Source organism: Gordionus sp. m RMFG-2023, chromosome 3 (genome assembly GCF_954871325.1).
Source record: "Gordionus sp. m RMFG-2023 chromosome 3, tfGorSpeb1-WG-v2, whole genome shotgun sequence".
In the NCBI taxonomy this organism is placed as follows: domain Eukaryota; kingdom Metazoa; phylum Nematomorpha; class Gordioida; order Chordodea; family Parachordodidae; genus Gordionus; species Gordionus sp. m RMFG-2023.
In genome coordinates this window covers 13273072-13299082 of record NC_088777.1, presented here as the reverse complement: position 1 = coordinate 13299082, position 26011 = coordinate 13273072, and the positions used below count along the sequence as shown (strand labels likewise).

The 26011-nt window shown below is 27.6% G+C and overlaps 1 protein-coding gene across 2 annotated transcripts; it reads right to left on the bottom strand.

Annotated features, from left to right (window-relative positions):
* Positions 1–3985: 3985 nt before the first annotated feature.
* LOC135925826 (uncharacterized) lies at positions 3986–25730 on the bottom strand. Of its 2 annotated transcripts, XM_065461342.1 has the most exons (8): positions 23751–25726; positions 20968–21550; positions 10762–11064; positions 9889–9978; positions 9315–9433; positions 8828–8942; positions 5472–5653; positions 3986–4542 (listed from the first exon to the last, which is right to left on the bottom strand). In XM_065461342.1, exons 1-8 carry the CDS (start codon positions 25635–25637, stop codon positions 4315–4317), a joined length of 3507 nt encoding a protein of 1168 aa, XP_065317414.1. In that variant the 5' UTR covers positions 25638–25726; the 3' UTR covers positions 3986–4314. The 2 variants fall into 2 exon arrangements, with proteins under 2 accessions (XP_065317414.1, XP_065317415.1); XM_065461343.1 differs by lacking the exons at positions 3986–4542; positions 8828–8942 and having other exon boundaries at positions 5523–5653; positions 23751–25730.
* Positions 25731–26011: the final 281 nt, after the last annotated feature.

The window sequence follows — 26011 nt, the reverse complement described above, 5'->3', positions numbered from 1 at the left end:
TTATAGAATTTCTCTGATTTAATCCCTTTTTGAATTCAAAAGAAACTTTAAATGATCGAAGCACTGCAAAGATATCGATGCCATGCAGCAAAATTCTTTGGGATCTAATCTTAATCTTGTTGATTCTTGCTCAGGCTACTAATGCCAATTATAAACTGATTTCTGCAAAAATTATTACCAAATTATATTGTAAATATCTACACTTTGAAGAGCAATCAACCCAAGGGGATTCAGGTTTCAATTGCACATCGCTAATTTTTAATCATCGCTATAACTCGATTTTGATTGGGGATGTAATTAAACCAAAAAAACGAAATCATTTTAAGCGAATCTTTGAGCTTACATTATCTGGAAAAGACAATTTGTTTTATGCAGCACATCCCGGAATTACCTGTTATATCAGGAGAAACCTAGAAGTGGATTCGTTGAGGATAGATGGCTTAAATTTGAATCATATGAAGTCAAGCCCACGTAAGTGCGTTGTTTGGCACTCTAACAAAATTCGCAAACTTAAACTCACTATGATGTCCATTAAAAGGGTTTATTTTGGTTCTCCTCAGGCTTTGTATCATAATTATGTTTACTCAAATCCTTCCTGGCACTCTTGTGTGATTATTTCAATGCAATTATCCCACTTGGATTTATCTCAAAACTATATAAACGATATTTCCTTGATAAGCTACTACAAGCTAAATTTAAACATGCAACTTAAAAGATTTAAACTTGAATTTATGAATGCTAGTCACAATGATATAAATGTAGTACCAGCCCAGATACTGAAATATATGACGAGGCTTAAGGTGTTAGACCTGAGTTACAATCCTTTAATAACAAGAGATATGGTATACACTTACAATTTATTACCCTCTATGAAGGAAATTTATCTCCATGATTTTGGAATAATGGCTTATTACCAGTGTAACTCCAATGCACACCTTGAAAAATTTAAGCTAAATTATTTCAACATAAGTCACGATGGTATGAGGCTGGTGCCAATTTTGATAAAGAAATATATGACTAGGCTTTTCATCTTAGAAGTTGAATCACACTAAAAAAATATATAGATTACCATATTCTCACCAAATAGTAGGAAAAGCTATCTTCATATATTAATTTTAAATCTCTCGATTACCAAATTTTTAAAACATGAAATATTTGAAAATGAAATAAATATTCATTCTTGTTATATTATAATTTATGATAAAGATAATTATGTACAAAGCTGTTAATAAATTTCGCATGCATTTATAAAAAACAGATAAATCATTCGTGATAATCAGACTATTAAAAATTGTTCAATAACCGTGTTTATGACATTGAGCAAATCAGGTCAACAGGGCACCTTGTACGATAGAGGTGCATCTTGATTGGAACTCAGTGGCACATAGGCTTAGCAAAAGGGGACTTAGAATGACGCCAGGAAACTTGCCTATTTTTATCATTTTAAGTTAATAAAAAAATTTCCATCTAATCTTTTTATCCTCTCCCCAAAAGTTGTATACCATATCTCGCCATTCAAAATTTTCCGAAAAAAAGGAACATTTTTTAATAATAAAAAGATAATATTTATTATTCATATAACTCGGCCAAAAGCTTGTAATAGGTGGACCTAAATATCTCCTATAGAATTTAATGGTGGTGATTCCCTTGGCCGTTATTTATTTTTATTAATTTATAACATTTCTTTTCTTAAAATAATTTCCTTCTACCCGAATTACAAATTTGTTAAATTTCATTAGATTAGATAGAAAATTTCCCATTTTTGTCAGTTTAGGAATTGAATTACTGGTTAGCAGATAATGTTCTTATTGTTTATCATGATTAAAAGTAAGAATTGTCAAATTCTAATTATTAGGGCAACAAAATTGAAACGAGTTCTAATATAAAATGATAAACGTTATTGGATGTTTTCGTGGCCTAAGAAAACTCGAAAAATAAGTTCTAACCCTATATAAATAGATTATAGATAAGTGCGAAGTTTTCTCTTCTAAAAGCTTTTCAATAATAAAAAGATATGGAAAATGAGTTAAAGCGTTTTTGCTAAAATAAATCCAAAACTAAAAATATTGATACATAACACTGAAATAGATTAAATTCTTTTTTATTAATATTCGTTTTTTTTAGTAATCACTATATACCAATATTATTTATAATAAAAACAACATTTTAAATTATATAAAAATATAGTAGTGTATGATAATATTAAATATATTATAATATATATCTAAGAATTTCGGAATTTTTTTTTGTTAGGTATTAAAAATATATGTTTTTACAAAAATTAAAATTTTTAAAAGAAATTTATGATAAAATTTTTATTAAAACTCTAAAATTTCATAATCGTTAATAATTAGCATTGTATATAAAATCGAATATTCTCAAGTAATAAAGATTGGTGTTAAATAGGTATTACAATTAAAAATAATGAGGATATTCCTAAAGGGTAATTCTTCCACAATTCTAGATATATATTGTATGTATGTAATATATTTAGGTAATTCCAATTTCAGTTCAGTGTGCTATATAATATATAAAAAATGCTGCGAAAAAAAAACTTTTATTTTATTGATTAAGGAACAATTTGTAACTTAGAAAGCGTAATATAATAAGTGTTCTCATAGAGGCGATGATAGACGAAAGCGGAATCTGATATCAAACATATAATACAGTATTAATATGATTTGCTGTATGACATTTCCATATATATTTTTAACATCTTTCTAACAAAATTGTTTAACTTGCTATAATTATGCTTATAAAATTTTATCAACATATTTCTTACAAATAATTACCGTAAGTTAAACAATTTTATAAGAAAGTTGTTGAAAATATATAGAAATGTTTTATAACATATATTATTACTACTGTATCTATAATGACATGTTGGATATTTAACTAAAGTCAAAATATGGTATTACGATAAATATAAAGCTATTTATGTGGTACAAAAATATTAATTAATCAGTAAAAAAAATTAGAATGTGTTAATTTTTTTTTATTTTTGCTAAAATTTAAAAAAAAAATTATGTATTATAATTTTCCAAAAAAATAAAATAAGTAATATTCGTTAGAAAAAAAATTGTTAAATAAAAAATTAATTTTTTAATTTTATCAAAAAAAATATTATTATAAAATTTGTTTGATTTGTTTTGAATATCAAGTTTGAAAATAGCCTGTTTTCTTTAAAAACAAGTTCATTTGATAATTTTTTACAAAAAAAATCGTAAGGTAAAATTATAAAAAAATATAACATGACTCGCTGCAATTTTCTGTGTAATATAAAATTGGAAAATATAAAGAACAATATATATATGCTAAAATATAGTATGAAATATGAATGATGACAAGGGAAAAAAAATTAACACTGAATAAGGCATAATGATAAGAAATAATATTTTATGTAAATAGCTAAATTCCCATAAAAATATGTAATCACTAAGGGCTACTATGGTTAATTGTATGATTTTAACGCAGTTCTATAAAGCCAGTTTTAATCATAGTTATAAAGGGTTTTATATTATAGATAAATTAGTAAGAAGAATCTTTTTATAAATTTGCTAAACTCAAAATTTATAATATTATGGCAGCAAATAATAAATAAATTTAACTTTAATCACTTAATTTTATATAATCAAAGAAATTATGTGCTATTACATTCTCAAAGAAAAATTATTGCACAAAAAATTTAAACAATATTTTTTTTTTAATTATATATGTATAGTTTTTTTTGTAATTTTTTATATTATATTTACAATCACCCAATAATTTCTATGAATTATCTTTTAACAATTTTTGATGCATTGAGGAAATAAAATAGGGATTGATGATTGTATAAAAAAAATTTTTAAAAAATAATATAAATCAGGTATATAATATTTTAGGATTTCTTTATAAAGATTTGATTTTAAAAATATAAAAATAAATTATATATATTATATAATCTCTGTCTCTAAAATTAATATATGTTAGACCTGAGTTAATGATATTTCTGTATTATGGATAGCTTAAGAATTATAAATACATCGGATATTATAATATGCAAAAAAAGTATAAAGTGTTACTTTATATTTAAAAATGATTATAAAATTTTAAACATTTTGCATTTAATGACTTAGTTTATATTTGACGAATATTTTATATAAATAAAATGGCGCATAAAATAAATAATATTCCATGTTATCTTTTCACGAATAATATGCCCCCAGGGCTTAAAATGGTTCCCTTAAATATTTATGAATTTATGTACAGGATATCTTGATAAGGTATATATGACATGTTGGCGGGATCTCCCAATATGGTTAGTTTTTTCGATTTTCAGCACAACCGAAAAGGCAGCATACGGGGCCGGTCACCACCTTCCTTGACTAGTGGCTTGTGAAATTCCTTACCGGGTCTAGAATGGACAGCCGACCAGCACGCCTCGCAATAATATTTGAGGCAGGCCACGTTGGCGCAGAAAAAGGGCGCGTATTTATGGGCACAGCGGATTCCTCCACATTCGTCGCACCCTTGGTCGTCTAAGACGTAAGGTTTTACCTCAACCTTTATAAAAAATATAAACAATTAATTAGAAAAAGGAAGAAAATAAAAAAAGTGAATATTTGACAAATTTATAAAATGTCACGAGGAATAAAATATTAGTATACGAATGAAAGAAATATTTTCTAAAAAATTCTTTTACCTAGCGCCTTTTTCAATTGTTATTTAATGTTGTATAAAAATTCATAGATTTACCCTCTCATGCTATAACAAAAATAGGGGAAAAATCATTGTTAAGGCATCGTTATAAAGCCCTTCTAAAAAGATCAAATTTTCAAAAATGTCAATTTTTTTTCTAAAATTGAACAACAGTGTCAATTTATTTTGCTAAATGGATCTTATAATGCAATTTTCCATGAAAGATGGCGGGTGTAGATAATTACGCCATCTAAAAAGTCAACATAATTTTAGTGATTTGCCATTAAAAATTTCAAATATTATAAATTTCATTCACAACCCATGAATAAATATAGACGTTCTAATGCATTAAATGAAATTTTATTAAAAACCGAAAACTTAGTCCTTATCTAACCTAGGGAGATTAATATTTCTATAAAAAATTTATATTTTATAGTTTCGACGATTTGTATAAAGCCCTTCAAAATTTTTTAAAGATTATAAAAAATAAATGAGTACAAAAAAAATTGATCAATTAATATTTTTGGATATTATATATAACTTGTTTTTGCTTTTGTGGTATTTATCAGCATAGAAAAGAATTAATATTTAAAAAAAGGTTATTTCACTACTTATAATAAGGGATTTATCAAAATATTTATTAGTCTCTTAATTAATATTAATTACATCTTAAAGCTACCCTCTTATGTTGGTAGGTACTATAGACAGTGTTCAGAAAAGAAAAATTCATTATTCCAAGCCCTAAACTACATTATTTTCTTCTTAATTATAATTTAAAAAAAATAATAGTTTACCCTTTTATCAATCTCTCCGTGCTGCAACTGAACGAAGCGGGCACTTATGGCGGAGACGTAACTTTGTTTAGTGCTAAACGCTACGCGTCCCGCTCCTTTGGGGTATTTTAATTCGGGATCCGTGTCAATACCCGCGTAACACACGTTACCGTATAGACGGTCCATTATGAGGGCTAGTTCGACTTTATTTTATAATGCGGAAGGAAAGAATTAGTTTGAGGTATATATATAAATAGAAAATGCAACTAATGAAGAAGAGACAGAATGAAAAGAGTACAGAAAAAAATATATAAACCAAAAAAAAGAAGAAGAAAGGATAACTTTCTGCCGACATACTATCAAATATCCCCTTAGATTCGACCCAATCCTTTAAGTCCGACGACAAGACTAGGTCACGAATGGTTGGAAGCCCTTTCCGGTCGAACCCTTGGTAATTTCTTATCAAATGAACTTGGAGTAGACATAGGTCGACACACAATTATATTTATTGCAACACTTTGGCCACCTCTTAAGGGAGGCATGGACTTAACTGTTTAATCTAATAAGTTGAATTCTAAAAGCTGCGCTCAACATCCCAAACATCTCGAACTTACCAATCTATCATCAGAGGAGGATGGTCTGAGACCAGATGGATTGTCTACAATCCCTTGGGATTTAGGCAAATCTCCAACTTGGGACTTCATTTGTTCCGCCTCTTTCCCATCAGACAAAAATTCGAATTCTTAACTAACAGCCGAGAAAAAGAAAAATAAAAAATATTTAAAATTATTAAACTACGTGTTCACTTCAATCATATTATCAACAAACGGACATTTTTCTCCCTTAACATAATTTTTAAAACTTTTATGCTCAAAAATTAAGATAGTAACTAAACTAATGAACAAAGCGAATTTTTCTTTATACGGTAAAAAATGCAAATTGATAAGTTGAAATATAACTGTGGCTCCTTTTTGAGAACCTAATTAAAAAATAGCTGGCCTTGGCCATGATATTTTAATTATATTATTATGTGTTTGATTTTTATGTTTTTAAAGTAAATATTATTATTATTTTTATAAACTGTTTTTATAATTTTATGTTATACGATATTATACTTAATAAATTACTTAATTTTAAAAAATTTAAACAAGTTGGGTAATTCAGTTTTTTTCGTTAGCTTGATATAACTTAAATAATGAAGGTTATACATTTTTATGTTTGTGTCACGAATAAACTACCAATATTTTTAAAAAAAAAGTCAATATAATTTTTCTTGTGTCAATAATCAGTATTATATAAAAGAGGACAATAATTTGATTAGTAAAAAAAAATTAAAAATTGGAAAAATTTTGGGACATCATTTATATGGAGAAAATGCTCATTTCTATGCTATTTGGAAAGACTTAAAAATGCATTTATTTAAATACTTATAATTCACTTATTGGAAGGGGTATGACAAATCAAATATATTTCAAAAACCTAATTAAATCGGCGCATATCATGGTCAAAAAAATGAAATCTAATCTACTGCTTTTTCAGTTTTGATTCTGAGCTTAACTGATATAATATAATGTCATTTTACCAATTCACGATTTTAATTAAAAAACGAATCAATATCTCGTTATAATAATCAAACAAATATATTGACTAAATTTTAACTTCCTTTACGGTTTTTGATGATTGGTATTTGTTTTACAGATACTGGGAGTTCATATACATTAATCAAATAGACACACCAATTACATACTTAGAAAAATAACTTTATAAAGATATATCTTTCTCTTTAGGAAGATTAACCATTTAAAAAGTCATCAAATATTTGTCCCAACGAATTTCTTTAACCTTGTCAATTCTTCTTTAACATTGACCATTCGTTCTCATTGCAAGTAAACAATAATATTAAAATTGAATTAACAAAAGTTATTAATGTTATTAGCTCAATGGCGTTACTCTTTTGTTTACCAGGTTATGAATATCATATATTTGGTCAGTTATTCATTTGACTACTATTCAATTGCTTTAATAATCAGTTCTAAATGTTATTGAAAGAAATATGGTACATAACTCCGTCATACTAATTTTCAATGTGAGCTGTGTTGCGCACCATATATTATATTTAACATGTTCAAAAGTAAAAGCGTTGAAATAAAATTTTAAAATTTTTTCTTACTTATCATCAAATTTGACTGTATGTGATGTAACAAATGCTGAATCCTCAGATTCGGGCATCATATTTTCGGTACTTATTCTGGTTGTTCATATATTTATTCTAAGCTAGTGATGTGTTCGTCTCTCTTATTGTATAGAACATAAATATCAGCATTCCATTTTTGTCTCTTATCCTTCCTTGCAACGATAAAAGAATTTTTTTCACCATTTAGCATATTACGGGTATAAATAAAAATTCTTTCTATGCTTTCGTGATGTTATGCTCATTATTATATGTGGTATTCATTATCCACGGTCCAACGACGTTGTCTTTATTTTAGCATTGATTATCATTTAAAGGTTTGATAGCGACACCTCTATATATTGATAGATCAACAATTCAATTACCCTGTGTAAGATATTTTATTTTGCTATTATTATATTTATAAATTCAAATTAATTACATTCATATTTATAATGATAAATTACATTAATAATTAATTATAAATGATATCGATATTTATTATTATAAATTAAATGAATATATAGTAAAATTATAAATATATTAATATTTATAATTTATAAAATATAAATTTTATGGAAATACTAGTTTACTAATTTCATAGTTCTAATGATTTTTTATTTAACAATAAATAAGAAATATAGGGGGAAAAGAGCAAGGGGTGGGGAGATTTAAAAAGAAATGGGAATCAATCAAAAATTGGTACATATTTTAAATAAAAATAGACAGTCTCGCTATATAAATCAATATGCCATATCATCTACTTTAAGTTCGTTAGTCTAGCGAGTGGGCGGGTTTTTTTAGCCAATGGGTTTAGTAGTATATCAAATATAAATATTAAAATTTTTCAAGGTAAAAAATTTCGACCCGTCGCAATTTGCCTGTTATAAAGCAAAATTTATTAATAAAATTTAAGAATTATAAGCTTGACTTTAAAAAATATGTGTTTTCTTATAAAAGTTTCCTTTTAAATTATCTATTATTTTTAAGGAGTAAATAAGCCCTATATTTTCAATTTTTCAAATCTCAATTAATGTACTTTTAAAGCTTATAAGTACTACATTAAATTTGATGGTCATTATATATCACATAAGAACAACATCTAAAACAATAATTTAAAATGACACTCATAATCATTTGTGGCCTTGGATCGATCCATGATCATTCATTCAGAAAGATAAGGTTAAAATGCTAAAAGTAATATTACGCGCTCTTAATGGTCTAGGTACCCCACCAACGAATATGGTCTTCCTGGGGTCTAGAGGCTGGGAAGAATCCAGCACAAAATCTGCGTCGTTAAGACTCCAGGCTCGAATTTGAACCTTTATTAGATTTATATTTATAAAAAAAAATTTAAAAATGTTTCGTGTTTCGAATTGGTACAATATAGTGGATTGGTAAAATCTCTTCATCTTTTTTAATATATTATTATAAAAATAAATGCTGCAATTTCTCCTGCAAAAATAATCATGCTTGTTAGTTCAATAATATATTTTAGTTTCCTTTTTTCCCCGTTTTTCAGTTTTCCAAGACCGGGGGCTCAACCTTTAAAACCCAAATATTGTAAAATTAGTTAACTTTCCTTTTTTTAAAAATTCTTAGATATTGATTCGATTATTTCATAAGTTTAAACCCAATAATATTCGGGAACGATAAATTCAATTTATTTAAATTTATATAAATCATATGCATACGGGTTTATCTTTGATGGTTGGGCTACTGACATACAAGTAATTCTTGCCATTTTCCGTGAAGCACGCCTCGACCAGGCTTTGGACTGATGTTTCGTCCTGAAAAAGGAGGAAAGCGTAACCTTGGAATTTATTTTCATAAATTTCCATTAAGTATTTTTTTTAAAAAATCAATAATAAAAAGTATTTTATTGTAAAATTTTTAATTTAAAAAAAAAGAACTAAATAACTGCTAAAAGGGGAAAATAAAGATTACGGTTCAACTCAAGGAAATTGCCGTTACAAAGCTGATATATTTAAATTTCTTTTAGTCATTATAAAATTGATTATAAAAGCATTTTCAATACGTCTTAACCCTAACCCATATCTCTCTAACTTTTAATCAACCCTAACCCATATCTTTCTAACCTTTAATCCATATCCTTAATTCAGATACTTTTTTAAATTCCTTCAGTTGAGCTATTATAGGAAAGGGAAAAATACGAATGAAGCGAGAAAGGAAGGATAGAATATAAGAAATAGATGTAAATATGAATAAAAGAATATAGAAGAGGGGAATAATTATGAGAATAAAAACCTTTAGGTGGAAAGAAAGATTTGCTTTCGGCTTTATGAGGCCAGTCAACTAACAAAAACCCGAAATGTCTAAAACTGTTGGTTATTTCTTCTGCGAATGTTTTTTTATATTTAAAAAATGTACATTGGGTTTAAAGAATAAATGTATAATTTCTGAATTTTTTTTAAAATCAAATAATTTCCTTTTTTAATCCTTTATTTTCTTTTATAATCAATTAATTCAGATAAATAAAGTCCAAAATAAATGCGATACATAAATTTTTTAGATCGATACAAATTTTCATTTATATTTTAAAATTTTGCCGAAAAAATTTCCGTAACATTAACATATAACCAACCTACACCATATCGATTTTACAACAAAAACATTTCGTTGAAAATTTGCGAAAGGTCATTTCTAAAATAAATTTTCAAAAAAGAAATGTTTTTTTCTCCTTTTGTCGTTTTAAAAATAAACATCGATTATATCAAAATGCAAATTATAAATATAAGATCGGTCCAATACTCAATCGAAACGACTATTAATATTGATTAATAAATACACACGAAATTTAAGGTCAACCTTTTTAAAATAAATATCAAAGTAAAAATACAAATTCCAACATTCTAAATAAATCAATTTTTATGCAAACAAAATATAAGAATTTCGTCACTGGAAACGGATTAATACTAAATTAAGCTCACTAAGCAAAAATTCAAATTTATCATGTTATTAAAAACTGATATAATTTAGAAAAATCTTATTATTTCCTCTCAACTTTTCCACCATTTCATTTTTTTCAATCCGTCATTCTTAACTACATTTTCTTTCTTTATTTATTTCATATCTTCAACGACCATACATATATCTCGCCCCAAAAAAACAACAAGCAACCTTCGTCTATATCGGGAGGCAGTCCTCCGACGAACACTTTCCTAGAGAATTTTTCATTACTCCCATCATCCAATCCAGATTCAACCTGTGGGCTTAAACCAGTAGCTATTTTATTAGCAGAACCGTTAAGAGTGGCGTGAGGGTACATCAAGGCTACCAGCTTATCGGGGTCGGTCATCAACAGTTGATTTAAGTTAAGAGATTGCAAATCGCCGTAATCGTCTGTGTTATTGGAATTCAAATGGGGGTACTCATATCCTATTGGTAGAGTGTTCGGTGAATGTATAGGTATTGTCGCGTATTCTAAAAAAGTAAAAAATGATTATTTTTTTAAAATAGGAGTACACAGAAACTATAAAGCTTTGAAAGTAAGTTATTGCGTTTTTTTAAATATTCTATCTTTCTTTTAATTTATTAATAATCTAAAGGGAGTTTGAGTCATATTCTAGAAAATCTAATAAAAATGCTTTTACTTACCTTTATAATATTGACAAATAATTCATACTAGGAAGGTGTATTTCGAATCTCTCATTGGGTGTTAACTTACTTACTTAATTTTAATTCTTTTCAACAAACTCTAGTTTGCCTTTTAAACCGTTCACATTCTGAACATCCTTATCTACAAAATATATTTTTTCGTTTTCATCATCGATATTTTTATCTATTGATAATTGCGTTTCAAAAATATATATTTGGAAGACATGTGCATTATATATAATAATATTTATACCTTTTCCTAAAAAAAATCAGATTTCAGACATTTTAGATTTCTTTTAATCAACACTAATATAATAAATGGTTAGAATTATTAATTTTTTTTAAAAAATACCTTTCCTGTAGTCAAATTAGGGAGAAAATATGTGCTAGATTACTTTCCGAAATATTTGATATAAAATAAAAAATTCGTTTGTGTTTATTAAATATAGCTGGAGCTTTTTTTAAATAAAACGGGCAAATATTGAGATATCAAAAATAATCTAAAAATTAAAAAATGATATTAAAATACAATCTGTTTTGTTTGCAGTGCAATTGTTTTAGGTAGTGTTGTTAAATGGCTCTGTTTTAGCCAATTATTTAAAACGGCTAACTCAATATTTTATCCAGGAAATATTAAGCAAATCTGCATATTTTGATCCATAGATAGAATAAAGATTTGGACATCTATTATCAAAAATCTCGAGGCTTAAGCAATATTTTTATTGCTAATATATTGAGTGAGCCGTTTTAAAAAATAGGCTCAAATCGAGCCGTTGTTTTAGGAAATAGGAAATAAACTGTTAAACCAATTTGATTTTTTTTAGCAAATCTTTAAAACTTAAATCATTTACACATACCGTTTTTTTTTAAATTTTGAAAGTATTTTCAGTTTGTAGAGAATAGTTTATCTTGTGAATATCAATCAATCGTGCATTATAATAAGTTTATAAAAGAAAAAAATCCGTGTCTTTCTTTCTATCTTCAAATTAGGCCACACACATTCTTTCTGCGAATTTCGAAAATATCAACTGTATTCATAAGGTCCCATCTAAAGTTAGTTACCGATGTTAACCAAATTTTAGGATCATATGTTTCTTATGCAGATTAAAACAATAAGGGTACAAAAAAATGTAAACCGAAAAATTATACATATTTTCAAAATTTAAACAATGTGTTGGAAAAAAAATTACCTCATCGAAAGAATATAGATTAGTTAAGCAAGCTTGGACAAAATATTTAATTTTTTGAATATATTTCGCAGTTAAGCCAAGGTATATAAAATATGTTATAGGCAGTGGGGTGTATCCAGGATTTCATTTGAACTTTTTAAAAAAAAATCGGAGCTCGTTTAAACCCTAAAACTGATTACTTAAATATGCCACCATTATGGGCAAAGTCTTTTCCTTATTCCGTAATCGGACAATCCGTTTTATAGCTTTAATCAATATTTCGTAATATCAAAATTGTCTGGAATTTATAGGGTTAAAGTGTTCTATACGAGTATATTTCCAATGTTTTTAATTTGAAAAATTGGATTTTGTCGAAGACATTGGATTTTGAGACAATCTGACAAGAGTCTTTGAGTCGTTTCAACTTGAATACTTGTAACACGCGGATTGCGTAAGATATTAGTCAGTTAATACATATTGCTTGCCACATACGAATAACAAAAAAAATGTAAAAAGATTGTCCTTTGTAAAATAAAAGAAAAATACGATTTTCAATGCGCATTTATGAAATTTTTTTATCGGCGTTTAAATAATGTTAGCAAACGTGAAATGCAAAACATATGTTAAGCCAAAAGGTTTCAGCCTTGCTTTGCTCATTTATAAATTTCCTTAGTTATAATAAAACAAAAAAAAATAAGAAATTTTTTGTAAAATTTTTTTTGAAAACCTTCACATCTCCACTACTTGAATATGAAATTGTTTGCCATGCAAAGGAATTAGAAGGAAAGGAGGTGCTTTCTAGAATTTATGAGAGCTACACTGGGTGTCTCTGAATATTTTTTAAGAGCAGATGTCGAATACAATCGATTTCTGAAAGTGGACAGGTAATTTCAGTGAATTAGCTGTTCAATAAATTTCTGGCCGCGAAACAATAAATTTAACAATTTATTATATTAATTGTTACACTCTTTCTTTTTTGAAATGTAAAATGCACTTCGAGGAAATTTGTCGTATATTTTCGGATAATATCCGCTGATTATGCAAAATATTTTTCTGACAAATCTGCCGACATTGGAATATTCTTTTATAAGTTAGCTTGAGCATGGAGTAAAGAAGTATAACTTAGTGTTAGTAATATGGAAGAAAAAACGTAAATTATTATAGTTTATATAAGGGAGATATTAGAATCGATATTCAGGCTTGCAGAGGAATTATTTAATTATTTCCTGAATTCTTCATTTTATTTTGCTTTACTTTTGGTCGAATTCGATATTTTAAATGTGAGAATTAATGAACTACAACGAGCTTAATTTGTCAAGCCCGGCCCAAGATTTTCGGATCCCAAGAGAATTTTCTTTATTTGTCCCAAAAAGCCTGACCCGAAATTTTAAAAAAATATTTATCAACCCGGCCCATCCCTAATAAAAAAATCAACAAATAAAAAATAATGGTGTTGTTTCTTGCAAGAATTTTAAAATATATCAATTTATTCTACATTGAGTGAGACCATATTTAAAGATTTAAGCCCGGCGGGCCAAAATTTGCAGATCTCTAGTGAGAGTATTATTATTATAAATTCATAAATGTAAAGAATTACCGGCCTATATTAAAAGAGCTTTCCTTGTTTTAACTTTTGGGTATATGCCGATTTTTAAAAAAATTTGGACGAAACAAATAAACGGATATTTAATTTTGTCAAGGATATAACGAAATCCGTGAAAAAAATATTACAAATTTTATGGAAAAAAAATATATATATAAATAAATATCCAAAGTCAAACTCATAGGTAAAAAATAAATATTTTAAAAAATGACATAATTTTATACTTGCCATAATGTAAAATGTGTGCAAATTTTTTTTTATAATAATTTACAAAAAAAGGTTATTTAAAAATACGATTTAAAAAAAATATATCAAGCACACAAAGAAAAATTTGGATCACGAAAACGGAGCAAATCTAACAAATATTTGTCAAAAAAAAGCCTGACTGAATTTGTTTTTTGAAGATAATTCTTATGGCAAATCTTATATAAAATAAGTTCTAAAAGATGCATAAAGAATAGATCTGTAAAGGCCGGCCTGCTAAGAATTTTCGCACAATTGTCCGACCCGGTCTATTAATTTTTTTTGCCCGCTCCCATTATAATTTGTTATAATATCTGCCAGCGCCGGTTCGGCTCAATAAACCGTTTATAATATATTTGTGTTTGATATCTGATTGTTTAATTGTGAATTTACTAAATTTTTTCGATAATATTAAATTTATCAAGTAATATCTTATAACATTATAAATAAAACCTATATAAAAAAAATTATACTTTAAAAATATATAAAATCAAACATGCATAAATAAAAATTATTTATCATGGCCAAATTTTTAGTTGGATTCCCAAAAAAGGAATAATTCTATATATTGAACATGCATTTTTGGCTGTAGGAAATAGATTTAGTATATAGACTACTCTAAATACAAAGAAATAAGCCTCCTGGTAAAATTTAAATTCAAATCGTAGATTTAATAATCTAAATATTAATACCCCGAGCAGCGCCAGTCTATTAAAATTTTACGAAAAATAAGAGATTTGCTATATAACTTGCTGGCCCAAAAAGTCATTAAAAAAAGAATAGAAAACACCATTATTACATCTTACAAAATAAAAGGGCTTTAAGACCATAACCTATTTTTAACTATATAATTATATTCAAAATTATTTTTGTTTAAATTTAACGCAAACTATAAATAACTTCCTTTTTTTCTAAATTTAAATAATATCAAATCCATTCAATCGATCGATTAGTTTTTTATTATTTATTTATTACCGATTTAGACAAATTAGTGTCATGTGGAAAAATGTTACACTATAGGTTTAGGGTCATCTAAATTTTAATAAACTTAAATGTCAAAGATGATGAGGCTAATTTTTCCTACCATTATTACCTTAGGCATAATTCATTCATTCATTTTTTCCTACGCTAAATTTATTTTAAAATATAACTTGGCCTCATTTTAAGATTAATGGTATAAATATTTCAAAATGACAACAAGAAATTGATTACACGGCACACGACACGAGGATGATTGTTTATTATACTAATGATTATATCTTAGCACAAAATATTATAAAAAAATATATTTATAGTTTTAAAAAAATAGTGGCAAAGTAAGCATGACTATGATAAAAATTCTAATTAATAACACTTTTTTATTTATATAAAAAATAAATGTATAAATTATTTCAAAAAAGGGGCTATATTATATAAATAAATAAAGTGGAGAAGGGTGCAGTGTAGTGTGTATATATAAAAGTAGGATAATTTTTTAGAAAATACTTCGGGGTTTCTCTGAACCTGTTTAGGATTTTAAACCTGGGTCGTTTTATATCTGATTTAATTTAAAATCTCGTTTTTAATAACGTTTCTTTTTTACATTCTTATTTGATACTAATTGGCAATTAAGAAAGCCTAGAGATTTTACTCAGATGGCAGAAAGGTTTGAACATCTATTAAGAAAATCTCGAGCTTTGCGTAATATAAATTGGCTAAAATTTTAATTTAAAATAGACTAAATCGAGCCGTTAGCAACACTACTCCATGCCCACCCCACCCCCAATTTAATGATTATCTTAATGCAGTTTTTAAATTTAACCTAATGTATGATAAACTATTTTTTATTAAAATTTTAAAGGCCATTAAAAAATCAAGTAGTGCCACTAAGAAAAAGCGAAGGGGCTAGCGCCCCCTCAAAATTTTGAAATTTTTTCTTATACCACTAAAAAAAATAGGTAAGTTAGTTAAAAGATTTTTGGGTAATGTTAGCTAAAAAAAGGTAATTTTTAAAATAATTTGAAAATTTATTTTGAGCCCCCTAAACTTGTAAAGGCTAGTGACACCCCTGTAAAAATCGCATTCAAATTAGAAACGATAAGATCAGACCTTCTTAACAATTGGATAAATGCTGTCTAAAATTAGAAAATAATCATCTTTTGCCCTAAATTTAACATTTAGCCTTAATGTACAAGAAAATACATAATAAAGAAAACTATAAATGGAATAAAAGTCGAAGAGCAGTAGAAATCATCTTAAACTGTACTCGAATCGAACCGCGCTCGATCTGTCAAGCTCAATCTGGATCTGACTCTTTTTTTTAAAAAAATTTTACCGAACCTTACCCAAAAATTTAATCGGAATTTTAATTATGACTTGGGAAATTTTTAAAAAAATTATCAATAAATATTTGAAAGGCCAAAAAATAATAGAAAGAAAAGTAAAAAATGAAAAGAAGATTTTTGGAAAACTATTTTAACCATTTTAAGCAAAATTTTTAAAAAAAAAATATCTAATGAAAGTCTACTAACCTAATACCCTAAATTATTATTTTTTCAAAAAAGATTTATTATATTTCTCGTATCGATCCATCCCTTTTAAGAAAATAATTTTATGGGAAAAAACATTAACTTTTCAAAAATTATATTTTTAAAATAGTTTCCGCTTTAAAAAATTTGAGTCGCCCTGCAAGGTCGGCCTGCGATTCGCGAGAAAATATAGGCCAGTAGCCCGAAATATACATTTCATATTCCCCATTCTTCTTTTCCATTGAATATTTAGAAAATTGATAAGGTCCAATGGCAAGTAGCCAAAAAAATAAATAATTTGCTATAATATAACCGGCTTCTTCGGCAAGCAATGATTCAATTTTTTAAATTGCCGACCGCATTTTAGAAGAAAACATATAAATCCTGATATATTATATTCTTTACTATTTTTCATCGCAATTAGAAATTGGTTTGAATCCTTTTCATTTAACTTCCTAAATGTTATGTGTCGTATTGGGATATGGAATCCATGCGGACTCTGAACCTCTCAATTTTAAATCATTTAAGTGATTTTTAAATTGGAATCACTGATTTGACCGGAATATATTCCAGCATATGTAGAGTAAATTACCCCTATAAATTTTAGACAATTTTTGGTTAGATTTTATATAATTTCGAATTTATATTTTTTTTTAAAAAAAGCTTTATAAAAAAATGAATATAAATTAAGTGTAGATCAGAAGTTCACGAGAAAAAATTGTCTAAAATTCAGTGTTCGTTCTCTATACGTATACTGGAATACATTTCCGATCAAATCAGATTTTTTTTCTCAATTTTAAAAATCTACCTGGGTCATGATTTAAAAAGTTAGATATTCTGAGATCCCGTATTCCATATATCCCAATACGACAAAATGTATTATATTTTGTAAAATCGAATAAAATTAGTTAACCAACAATCATAATATAATTAGAGTGATAGCTAAATGTTTATAAATTTAATATTTCCTTCCGTCATCCTTGTTGGAGTCCTGCAAGGAACATCACCAATAAAATCCTAGTCCAGCCTGTCAGGAAAAATATTTATATTATATATCCTTTATCTTTAAGTAAAAAAAAATTAGATGGAATCGAGAATATAATGGATAATCATTAATTTATCTGAGTTATTGCTGAATATTTAATATTGCATAACAGTAAAATAAAAATTGAGTGAGATTTTTCCCATATATGCTTAATTATAAAAATTCTAGCAGCAGACCTAGCCTAAATCTAAAGAAAAATTTATACTGGTGCGGGGGCGGGATGATTTTTTAAATATTTTTTAAGGTTTTATAATATCATTGCTCGAACAAAAATCATTAGATAAAGAGAGAAAAGATGGGAAAAATAACGTCATGGTAATTAATAAAAAGAGAAATCATGTGTGGCGTGTCAGTTTAAGGATTCCATCCTTCCGGCCATACACTAAATTGAAATTGTTTTATCATGCAATAGTGATTAAAATATGGTAAAGTCAACCTTCATAAAACTAAGATGCACACATCAGAGAAGATGGGAAGAAGGGAAAAAGGGTAATAATACAAAAAAAGAAAGGAAAGAACAAAAAAAGAAAGGAAACAAAAAAAGAGAGGAAAGAACAAAAAGAAGGGAAAGAATGAAAGAAGATAGTGAATGTAAACAACAACACAGAGTGGAAGGGAAATAGACCTAGGGAAAAAAAATTTATATAAATATTATAGATTTTTTTTGTTTTCACTTGAATTATTATATATATTTTTTTAAACAAATTTTTAATTCAAGGTTAAATAATTTGGGTATAATTTATTATATTTACAATCGTAATGTTTTACCCCCTCCCCTATTCCTCCCTTTCAAATACATGATGATATCGAGTTTATTATTATTAATGATAATAATATACAGTTTATTTATTTAATTTAATGAACAACAAAAATTATTGATTTTGACATTCATAAAATGATATTAAATATCGCGGTCCAAATTTGTATAAGAGTAAAATGGGGGGGGGGGGGGGGATCATTTTCACCAAAATAAAATTAAATTTATTGGAAGCGAATGAATATAAAATAAATATTATTGGGGGAGGGGGAGGGGTTGTGTCGACTTCCAAAAAAGTATAAAATTTAACTTAAAATTGAGGATGTGGGGAGCGAAAGGAGATATAGATGAAGGGGGGCCAAAAAAATATTTTTGGCAAAAACAACGTGCTTAATTTTTGTATTAAATTTTGATAAAAATAATAAATGAAAAAGAATCCAAAAAAAAATAAAAGCGTAATTTTTTAAAAAATAAATAAAATAATATTAGAAATGAAGAGGTATGTATGATGAACGACCCAAGTTATGTAATTATTTATAAGAATTATTAACCGCGAAGAAGGGATGTAGATAAAAAGGGCTTTTTCCAAAATATATAAAAAATTTCTTGTCAATTATAATCATTTCCATTTAGTGTTGTTAAACGGCTCGTGAGCTGATTTTTAAAAACGGCTAACTCTGTATTTTATCCAGAAAAATATTATGCAAGCCTGAAAACTTTGTTTATAGAAGGAGTAAAGGTCTAGACATATGGTATCGAAATTTCGAGGCTTAGTCAATATTTTTCTTAACAACATTATTTCCATTTTATATTAAGATTTCATGTAATAATTTTTCTTTCTTTCATAATAGTGGGCACAAATTGAGATTTTGCATTTTTTTAAATAAAAAACGTAACGCGTCCGTTGTTTAAATTGAGTTGATTCAACATTTTAACATAAAAATTATAAATTAAATTCTGCCCTTTTATTTCTTTAATTTCTAAATATTCCATTTTTTTACATTGTACAATATTAAATTTAATTTAGGAAGGGTTTTTTAGTACCCTCCCCCCTTATTATTCTTATCTACAAGGTTTTCTCGACTTGCTTGTGAAGAAAACAAAGTACTTAAAGAACTGGCAGTAGAACAACGTGTAAAATGAAAGAATGAGTATTGAAAAAAGCAGGGGCCCGAACCTTTATTTATAACGGTTCAGTTTGGTTACGGTTCAATATGTAATAATTATAATGGTTACGGTTCGGTTACGGTTCTTAAGAAAAAATTTATAAAGTTTCGGTTCGGTTCAGCTAATTGTAAAGGTTTATAAAGGTTCATTACGGTTAGAAATTTTTTTCAAAATTATTTTTATTAATTGTATAATGATTTTAATAATTAATATTATTTATTTAAATTATTGCCATCACTTAAGTTAATATATCGTTTATTTATAAAATAAATGAAATTTATTTATTTTTATTATAAGCATCTCTGAATAATATATAAGAATCATAACTCATTTCTAAATATATTATTTGAACGTATAAGTAATATATTTTCTAATATAAGTGGATCCAATTTGTTCTTTGTGACGATAACACAAATTTTAGCCCCAAAAAGGCCAAAAGGCCCTTTTAACAGAAATTGTGCTACAGGAAGCACAAGTATTATGAGAGCAAGTTTATAAAATTCTGGATATTCAAATATTTTTGATTCCCAATATACAAAAACTGATGATATTTTAGATTAATTAAATGTAACTAAATCAAAAATTGGTTATTTAGATATTTTGCATATTAAAATTTAGGAAATAGGAATGCTCTAATATTATATGAAACAATTAATTAAAAGATTGTAGATCAATTTAAGTCATAGTGAAAAATTAATACAAACTTAAACAAATATTTTGATCATTTAATAATTATAAATAACGACCAAGATATGGCAAAATATGTAATGCACCACAAGGAAAGAATGTTAAAAAATGTAAAATTATTTATTTTATTTTGGCTGAAACAGGTTTAAACGTTCTTTTAACTACAAAAAATTAGTTAAGATTACGTACGGTTCAAATATTCTTAACGGTTTAGTCGATAATTCTTCACTCCGGGTCCCTAGAAAAAAGCAAACCTGCTTGCATTTTTTTAAATGGTTTTTAACGCCAAGCGGTAATTTGACCAATTTGCACGCATTTAAAATGCATTATTTACGTTTGCAACGTTCAATTTGTAAGTCCTTTTTTTTATAATTTCTATCATTTTGTCTATAAAATGCCTACCTTTCAACTAACTCTAAAATACTAGGTGAATTTTTTTAAAATAATTTATATAGATTTGTAGGTCTTTCGAATTGAAATAAAAATGAAGGTCTCGTACCTCAGTTATATACTAATATTAGAGATCGAAAATAATGGATATTTATATTAACCTCTATGAAAAGCAGTAGATTTCTGTTGCGTATGTTGAATTGAAGAAAGGGAAGGTAGAAGGTTGAGCAAATCGACGGGTTCGTCTGGGACATGCGGATTATAGTTGGAGGAAGCTATTAATATATCGGAAACTAAGGACTTCCTGTGCCCTTGGGAATAATCACACCCTCCCGTATCACCGTTAAAATAGCTGCTAACAACTTTAAGATTAGGGTCATTCATTTCGTCAATATTAGAGCCCTTTACCCCCCGATTTTTGGCGTCAAACATATCATCATCTTTAAAGGTATTTGAAGCCGTGGAGTTCAAGTTCAGATTATTTAAGAGTTCCCTCAGAATGAGAGTTTCGAAATCGTTTTCGTTCGAGTTCGTTTTTTCGGCAGATTGTTTATTCGAGTGAGAAACGTCTTCTTCGGTTGAAACGGACCTGTCGACGACTATACCGGAGTCATCTTGACCGGATGATGGCGAGAAACAGAATTTATCTCTTTGAGCGAAATTTTGATAGGGTGATGTCAAAGTCGACGCCAATATATCTTTTCTAGCGGCGGCTAGGGTGAGAGGGCTTACGGGTTTTCCATCCTAAAAATAAACATGTTTCACATATTTTAATATTCAATCCATAAAGTATTCACTAAATATATTTGGACATCTTGAATAAGTCCCATAGAAAGGTTTTTTTTTAATTAAATGCATGTTTAATTGCATAGGGTAATCTTTGAGGATTTTCCTATACAGTCAGAACTTGTCTAATTTGAGTCACGAGCCATATAAATTTAAATTTGCGGGAGTCCCAATCATAACCACGCTATTACGTAATGATTGGTTTGGGTAGAGCCCTACAAAGTCCGAACCGATTAAACAGACATTTGCTCGTACTCGGTCGAATTTTTCGGACAGAACCGGAACTTCTACAAAACTCTTAAAATTTTTCTAATTTCGTTGAAATATCTTTACTTTTTCAACAGTCAAATTAACAAACATCGGATCAGAAGGCGAACTTGAACCTTTGAAAAAAAAATTCATTGGGCAAAAATATTTTTAAAAAAGAGAATTTTCAGATGAGGTTGGACTTGAAAAAATCAAGCTCGATGCAAGACTCTAGTTTGAGTTAATTGGATTACGTTTATTGATTTAAAAAATTAATGCAAATTCGGAGAATTGTGGTAGTATACTTTTATGAGGGCAAATTTTTTTTATAAATGTATTATAACTTAGCTTTCTAACAGTATTATCATAACAATTATGCCATGTGATAATCCCTGTTGATATTTAAGTGCATAAGAAAAAAAAAATATCGCTGATATTTAAAATATGTATTTAGAGAAGAAAAAATCCATAATCAAAATTGACCTTAAGTTATCATATCAGATGGAATTTTTCAGAAAAATAAATCAATATAGTTCAATAATAACCCTTAATTGCATAAATATTTATAAATAAGTATTCATATATATTGAAAAGTTATTATTTAAAAAAACCTACAAAACATCATATTGAGGCATATCACGCTAAATCAGTAAAAAATAAGAGATGCATTGGTATAAACTTTTTATTAATAATAGCGATACTAACAAGATATAAAATTTACTAATGTTTAATGTTTCAATGGGGAAGAAAAATTAATTATAAATGTGATATGCATTTTGTCTTCCCAGTTCTCAGGTCTACCCAATTGCTCCAAAATATTTTTTCCAAGATAATATTTAAACGTTTTGTCAAAGGATAATATTAAGAACAATTTAATTCATCAATGTTATTTATTAGAAACCTGCAGGTCCACCTGCCTCAGCCCTGTAGGAATTTTTAAAATAATCCCAGGCCAGGTCTTCAGCAATAAGGCCAGGCCGAATATCCTGAAATTCGACTATTATCATATATAATAAAAAAATATAATACATTTTAAAATTGTATTATAGAATGATATACCAAATTCATTCACTTCTCATATTTCTTATTTCCATTTCAAAGTCATTTATCTCTCATTAGAAAATACTTAACTTTATAAAATAAAAGTAAAATAGTTTTTAAATTATTCACTAATTATAATAAATTTAATCGCATAAAGAATATGAATAATATGTTTTATTTAAATAATCAAATTATTAGGAATAATTATTAATGTTTTTTAATAAAATTTTGTCATTTCTATAGATAACCAGTCTTATGTTATAAACAAGATATATCAATGACTTATGAAAGTCTTTTATGAGTTGGAACTAATTTGCTAATCAAAATGCCATTATCTCTTAATTTTGTTAATAACTTTATGGCATGTACTTCCTCATCAGATTATTTTATCTATTTAAAATTAGACCTGCAAATAAAAAAAATTATATCAATATACTTTTGTATGAATTATTTTATATAACAAAATAGTAATTATATATAAGAATACAAATAATAAATTATTTGATTTGTCAATTTGTCATTTTTAAATAGGTCTAGCATGAAGTATTAATGATATTTTATTATGTCAGAAGGACTCGCACCTGGTGGGTAATCAAAATTATGAACAATTGTTATCTCTGGGATAAGGAACTCTACCCAAATAGACAATCAAAATTATGAACAATTGTTATCTCTGGGATAAGGAACTCTACCCAAATAGACAATCAAAATATTAATATGTGATAAAAGAGTTATGAATTTAATTTGGCATTGGCTAGTAGTATATTAGTAAAAATAAAAAATGAAAGCAGCAATTGATACCAATAGTAGAATGCACTACTGGTAAATAAAAATAAATGATAATTTTAAAAATTAAAATTATGTATATTACCTTTTCAAATGGTGAAATCTGTTCAATATCATAATCAATCTTTTTGCAATCAACACCAGAATCCAAGGATTGGTTGATAGTCCGACTAGATTTTAAACCTTCTGGTCCAACAGTACCCCGCAACAACTGATCCAGCTTGAATTTAAGAGCAGGAAATTTTTGTAGCAGAATCCCCAAGGCATTAACAGAAGTATCTTCTGTGTCACAAGCAGGGTCATTGTTGGAAGAACAAAGAGAGGCTAACAAAATAGCTGCCATCTTATCCAAATTGATTCCACTATTGATGTTATTTAGATTAGGATTAGTACTGACTGGGGGTTGTTTGTGGTGAGTGGGTAAAAAATTGTCAACACTTTGGTAAGAGTAGGAACCAAATATGTTATGACTGCCCCTTTTGCCAGGGTGAGGCCCACCAATGTGGGAAGGATGAGGGTGATGTTGATGAAGGGAATTGGTAGGATGGTTATGATGGGTCAAGGTGTTTCCTGTTATTGCTCTAAGTGGGTTTTTATTTGAAAATTGGTGGTGATTCAAGTGGTGTGTACCAGTCATATGACCATGTGAAAAGTTATGTTTGGTTCCTACAAACGAGGAAGATTTGCCATGAAAGTAAGGTACAGAGGTAGAGGGTTGGAGGTTATTACTGCCCTGGTTATTATTGAAAGTTGGTTTTTGCTGATGTTGGTTTTGTTGCATATAATGATGGGGCTGTTTTGGAAAATTTACATGGTAAGGTAGAGATGATGAGGCCTGATTAATATTTAAGGATTTATAATTATTTTGGATGGTATAAGGAATTCTGGCAGATTTTGAAGAGATGGATTTTATAGATAAGTCTTCATTTTGATGATAGTTTGAATTATTAGTGGGCCATTGATTTGAACTAAAGAGGGGAGATGGGACTTCATTGCCTTGAGACCATTTAGAATTTTCACTAAAATTGAAATGAGGATTGAAAGAATTTTGCTGGTCCAAATCTAGCTGACTATTAGGGTTATTTAGAAAGTAGTTACGGATGCTTTCCAAGTTTGCTAAATCATTGGGACCTAGGTTTGATGGGTTGCCTGTGTTATAACTGTGATCAAATGACTTTGCTGATCTTGGATAACTTGGTGTAGAGTCGTTTATGTTGAGATCTGGGGTGGGAAGCGAATGGTGCTTTTTGGAGAAAGAGTAAGGAGGAAATGTGGGAAGGGGATTGAATATATCATATGATTTATCATTAAAATCATTGTTTGGATTAAGGGATAATTCATTTTCATAGTTTTGTTGTTGCTTGTTTTGTGTGTTCAAAAATAAATCCAAACTTTTGGGGTCATTATTGAAAAGCTGAAAAAGGTTTAAAGTGTTAGTAGGTGACATTGGCACATTGAAACTAAACTTATCACTGATTGAAGTGGAAATTGTTTGATCATTGTTCCATATTGAATCAGGATTATTAGCATTGAATTCATGTTTATGATTTAATGGCACATAATTGTTATAATTAAGAGCATTCCAATCATTACTGACTTGCTTATCATTCTTATCCTCACTACCAAAAGTTATAGAATTTTTGGCATTCTCTCTATCTTCAGAATTATTATTTGATATAAAATTGTGATCCGTGGTAGTATTATCAAAATTAAATAATTTGTGTCTAGGTGATAGGCTTTCTCCTGAATAAAAATAAAGAGGGTCATTTTGAGTTGCAAATTGATTAAGTTTGGATGAATTATTTTTTTTACTGGCTTCTTCATATGATGGACTAGAATTTTTATCTAACTGGGTTTCAGCTTCAGATGACCCAAATATATTTTGCGGAGAAAAAGAAGTGATAGGTTGACTAGAAAACATTGTAATTGATGCAAGGTTAGATGTTTGAGGAACAATCACTAATTGTGCCATGATGAATAAGTATCATGTTTTTCAGCTTAATTTGATTCATATTGAATAATTGGTAATTATTGGAGAAATCTTGTAATAATCGATTTTGGAGAAAATAAATACCCGTCCTTGAAACAAAAAAATCGAAAACGCTTATCGAAATTATTTTTTAAATTTGGAAGTGATCAGCATTTAACACTCTAGGATGATAAAGATTTTAATAAAAACTTTCTATTATATTGATTATATGCACAACAGTTAAAATAAAAGGAAGTTTTTGTAAAAATTATTCCAGTCTTATATTTAAATCTGTATATTGAATTAATACTGATTTCCTATTTCGTTGTATCCTTTACTGCTTCAAGATATAATATCTTAATTTTTACATGCTAAGA

Excerpts from the sequence above, each read along its gene's own strand:
- LOC135925826 (XM_065461342.1), bottom strand. The coding sequence starts at position 25,637 with ATGGCACAATTAGTGATTGTTCCTCAAACATCTAACCTTGCATCAATT. Across the intron at positions 21,551-23,750 it reads AGATTTCACCATTTGAAAAG|GATGGAAAACCCGTAAGCCC; the intron begins GTAATATACATA and ends GTTTATTTTTAG. Across the intron at positions 8,943-9,314 it reads CAACCATCAAAGATAAACCC|GTTCAAATTCGAGCCTGGAG; the intron begins GTATGCATATGA and ends AATCTAATAAAG.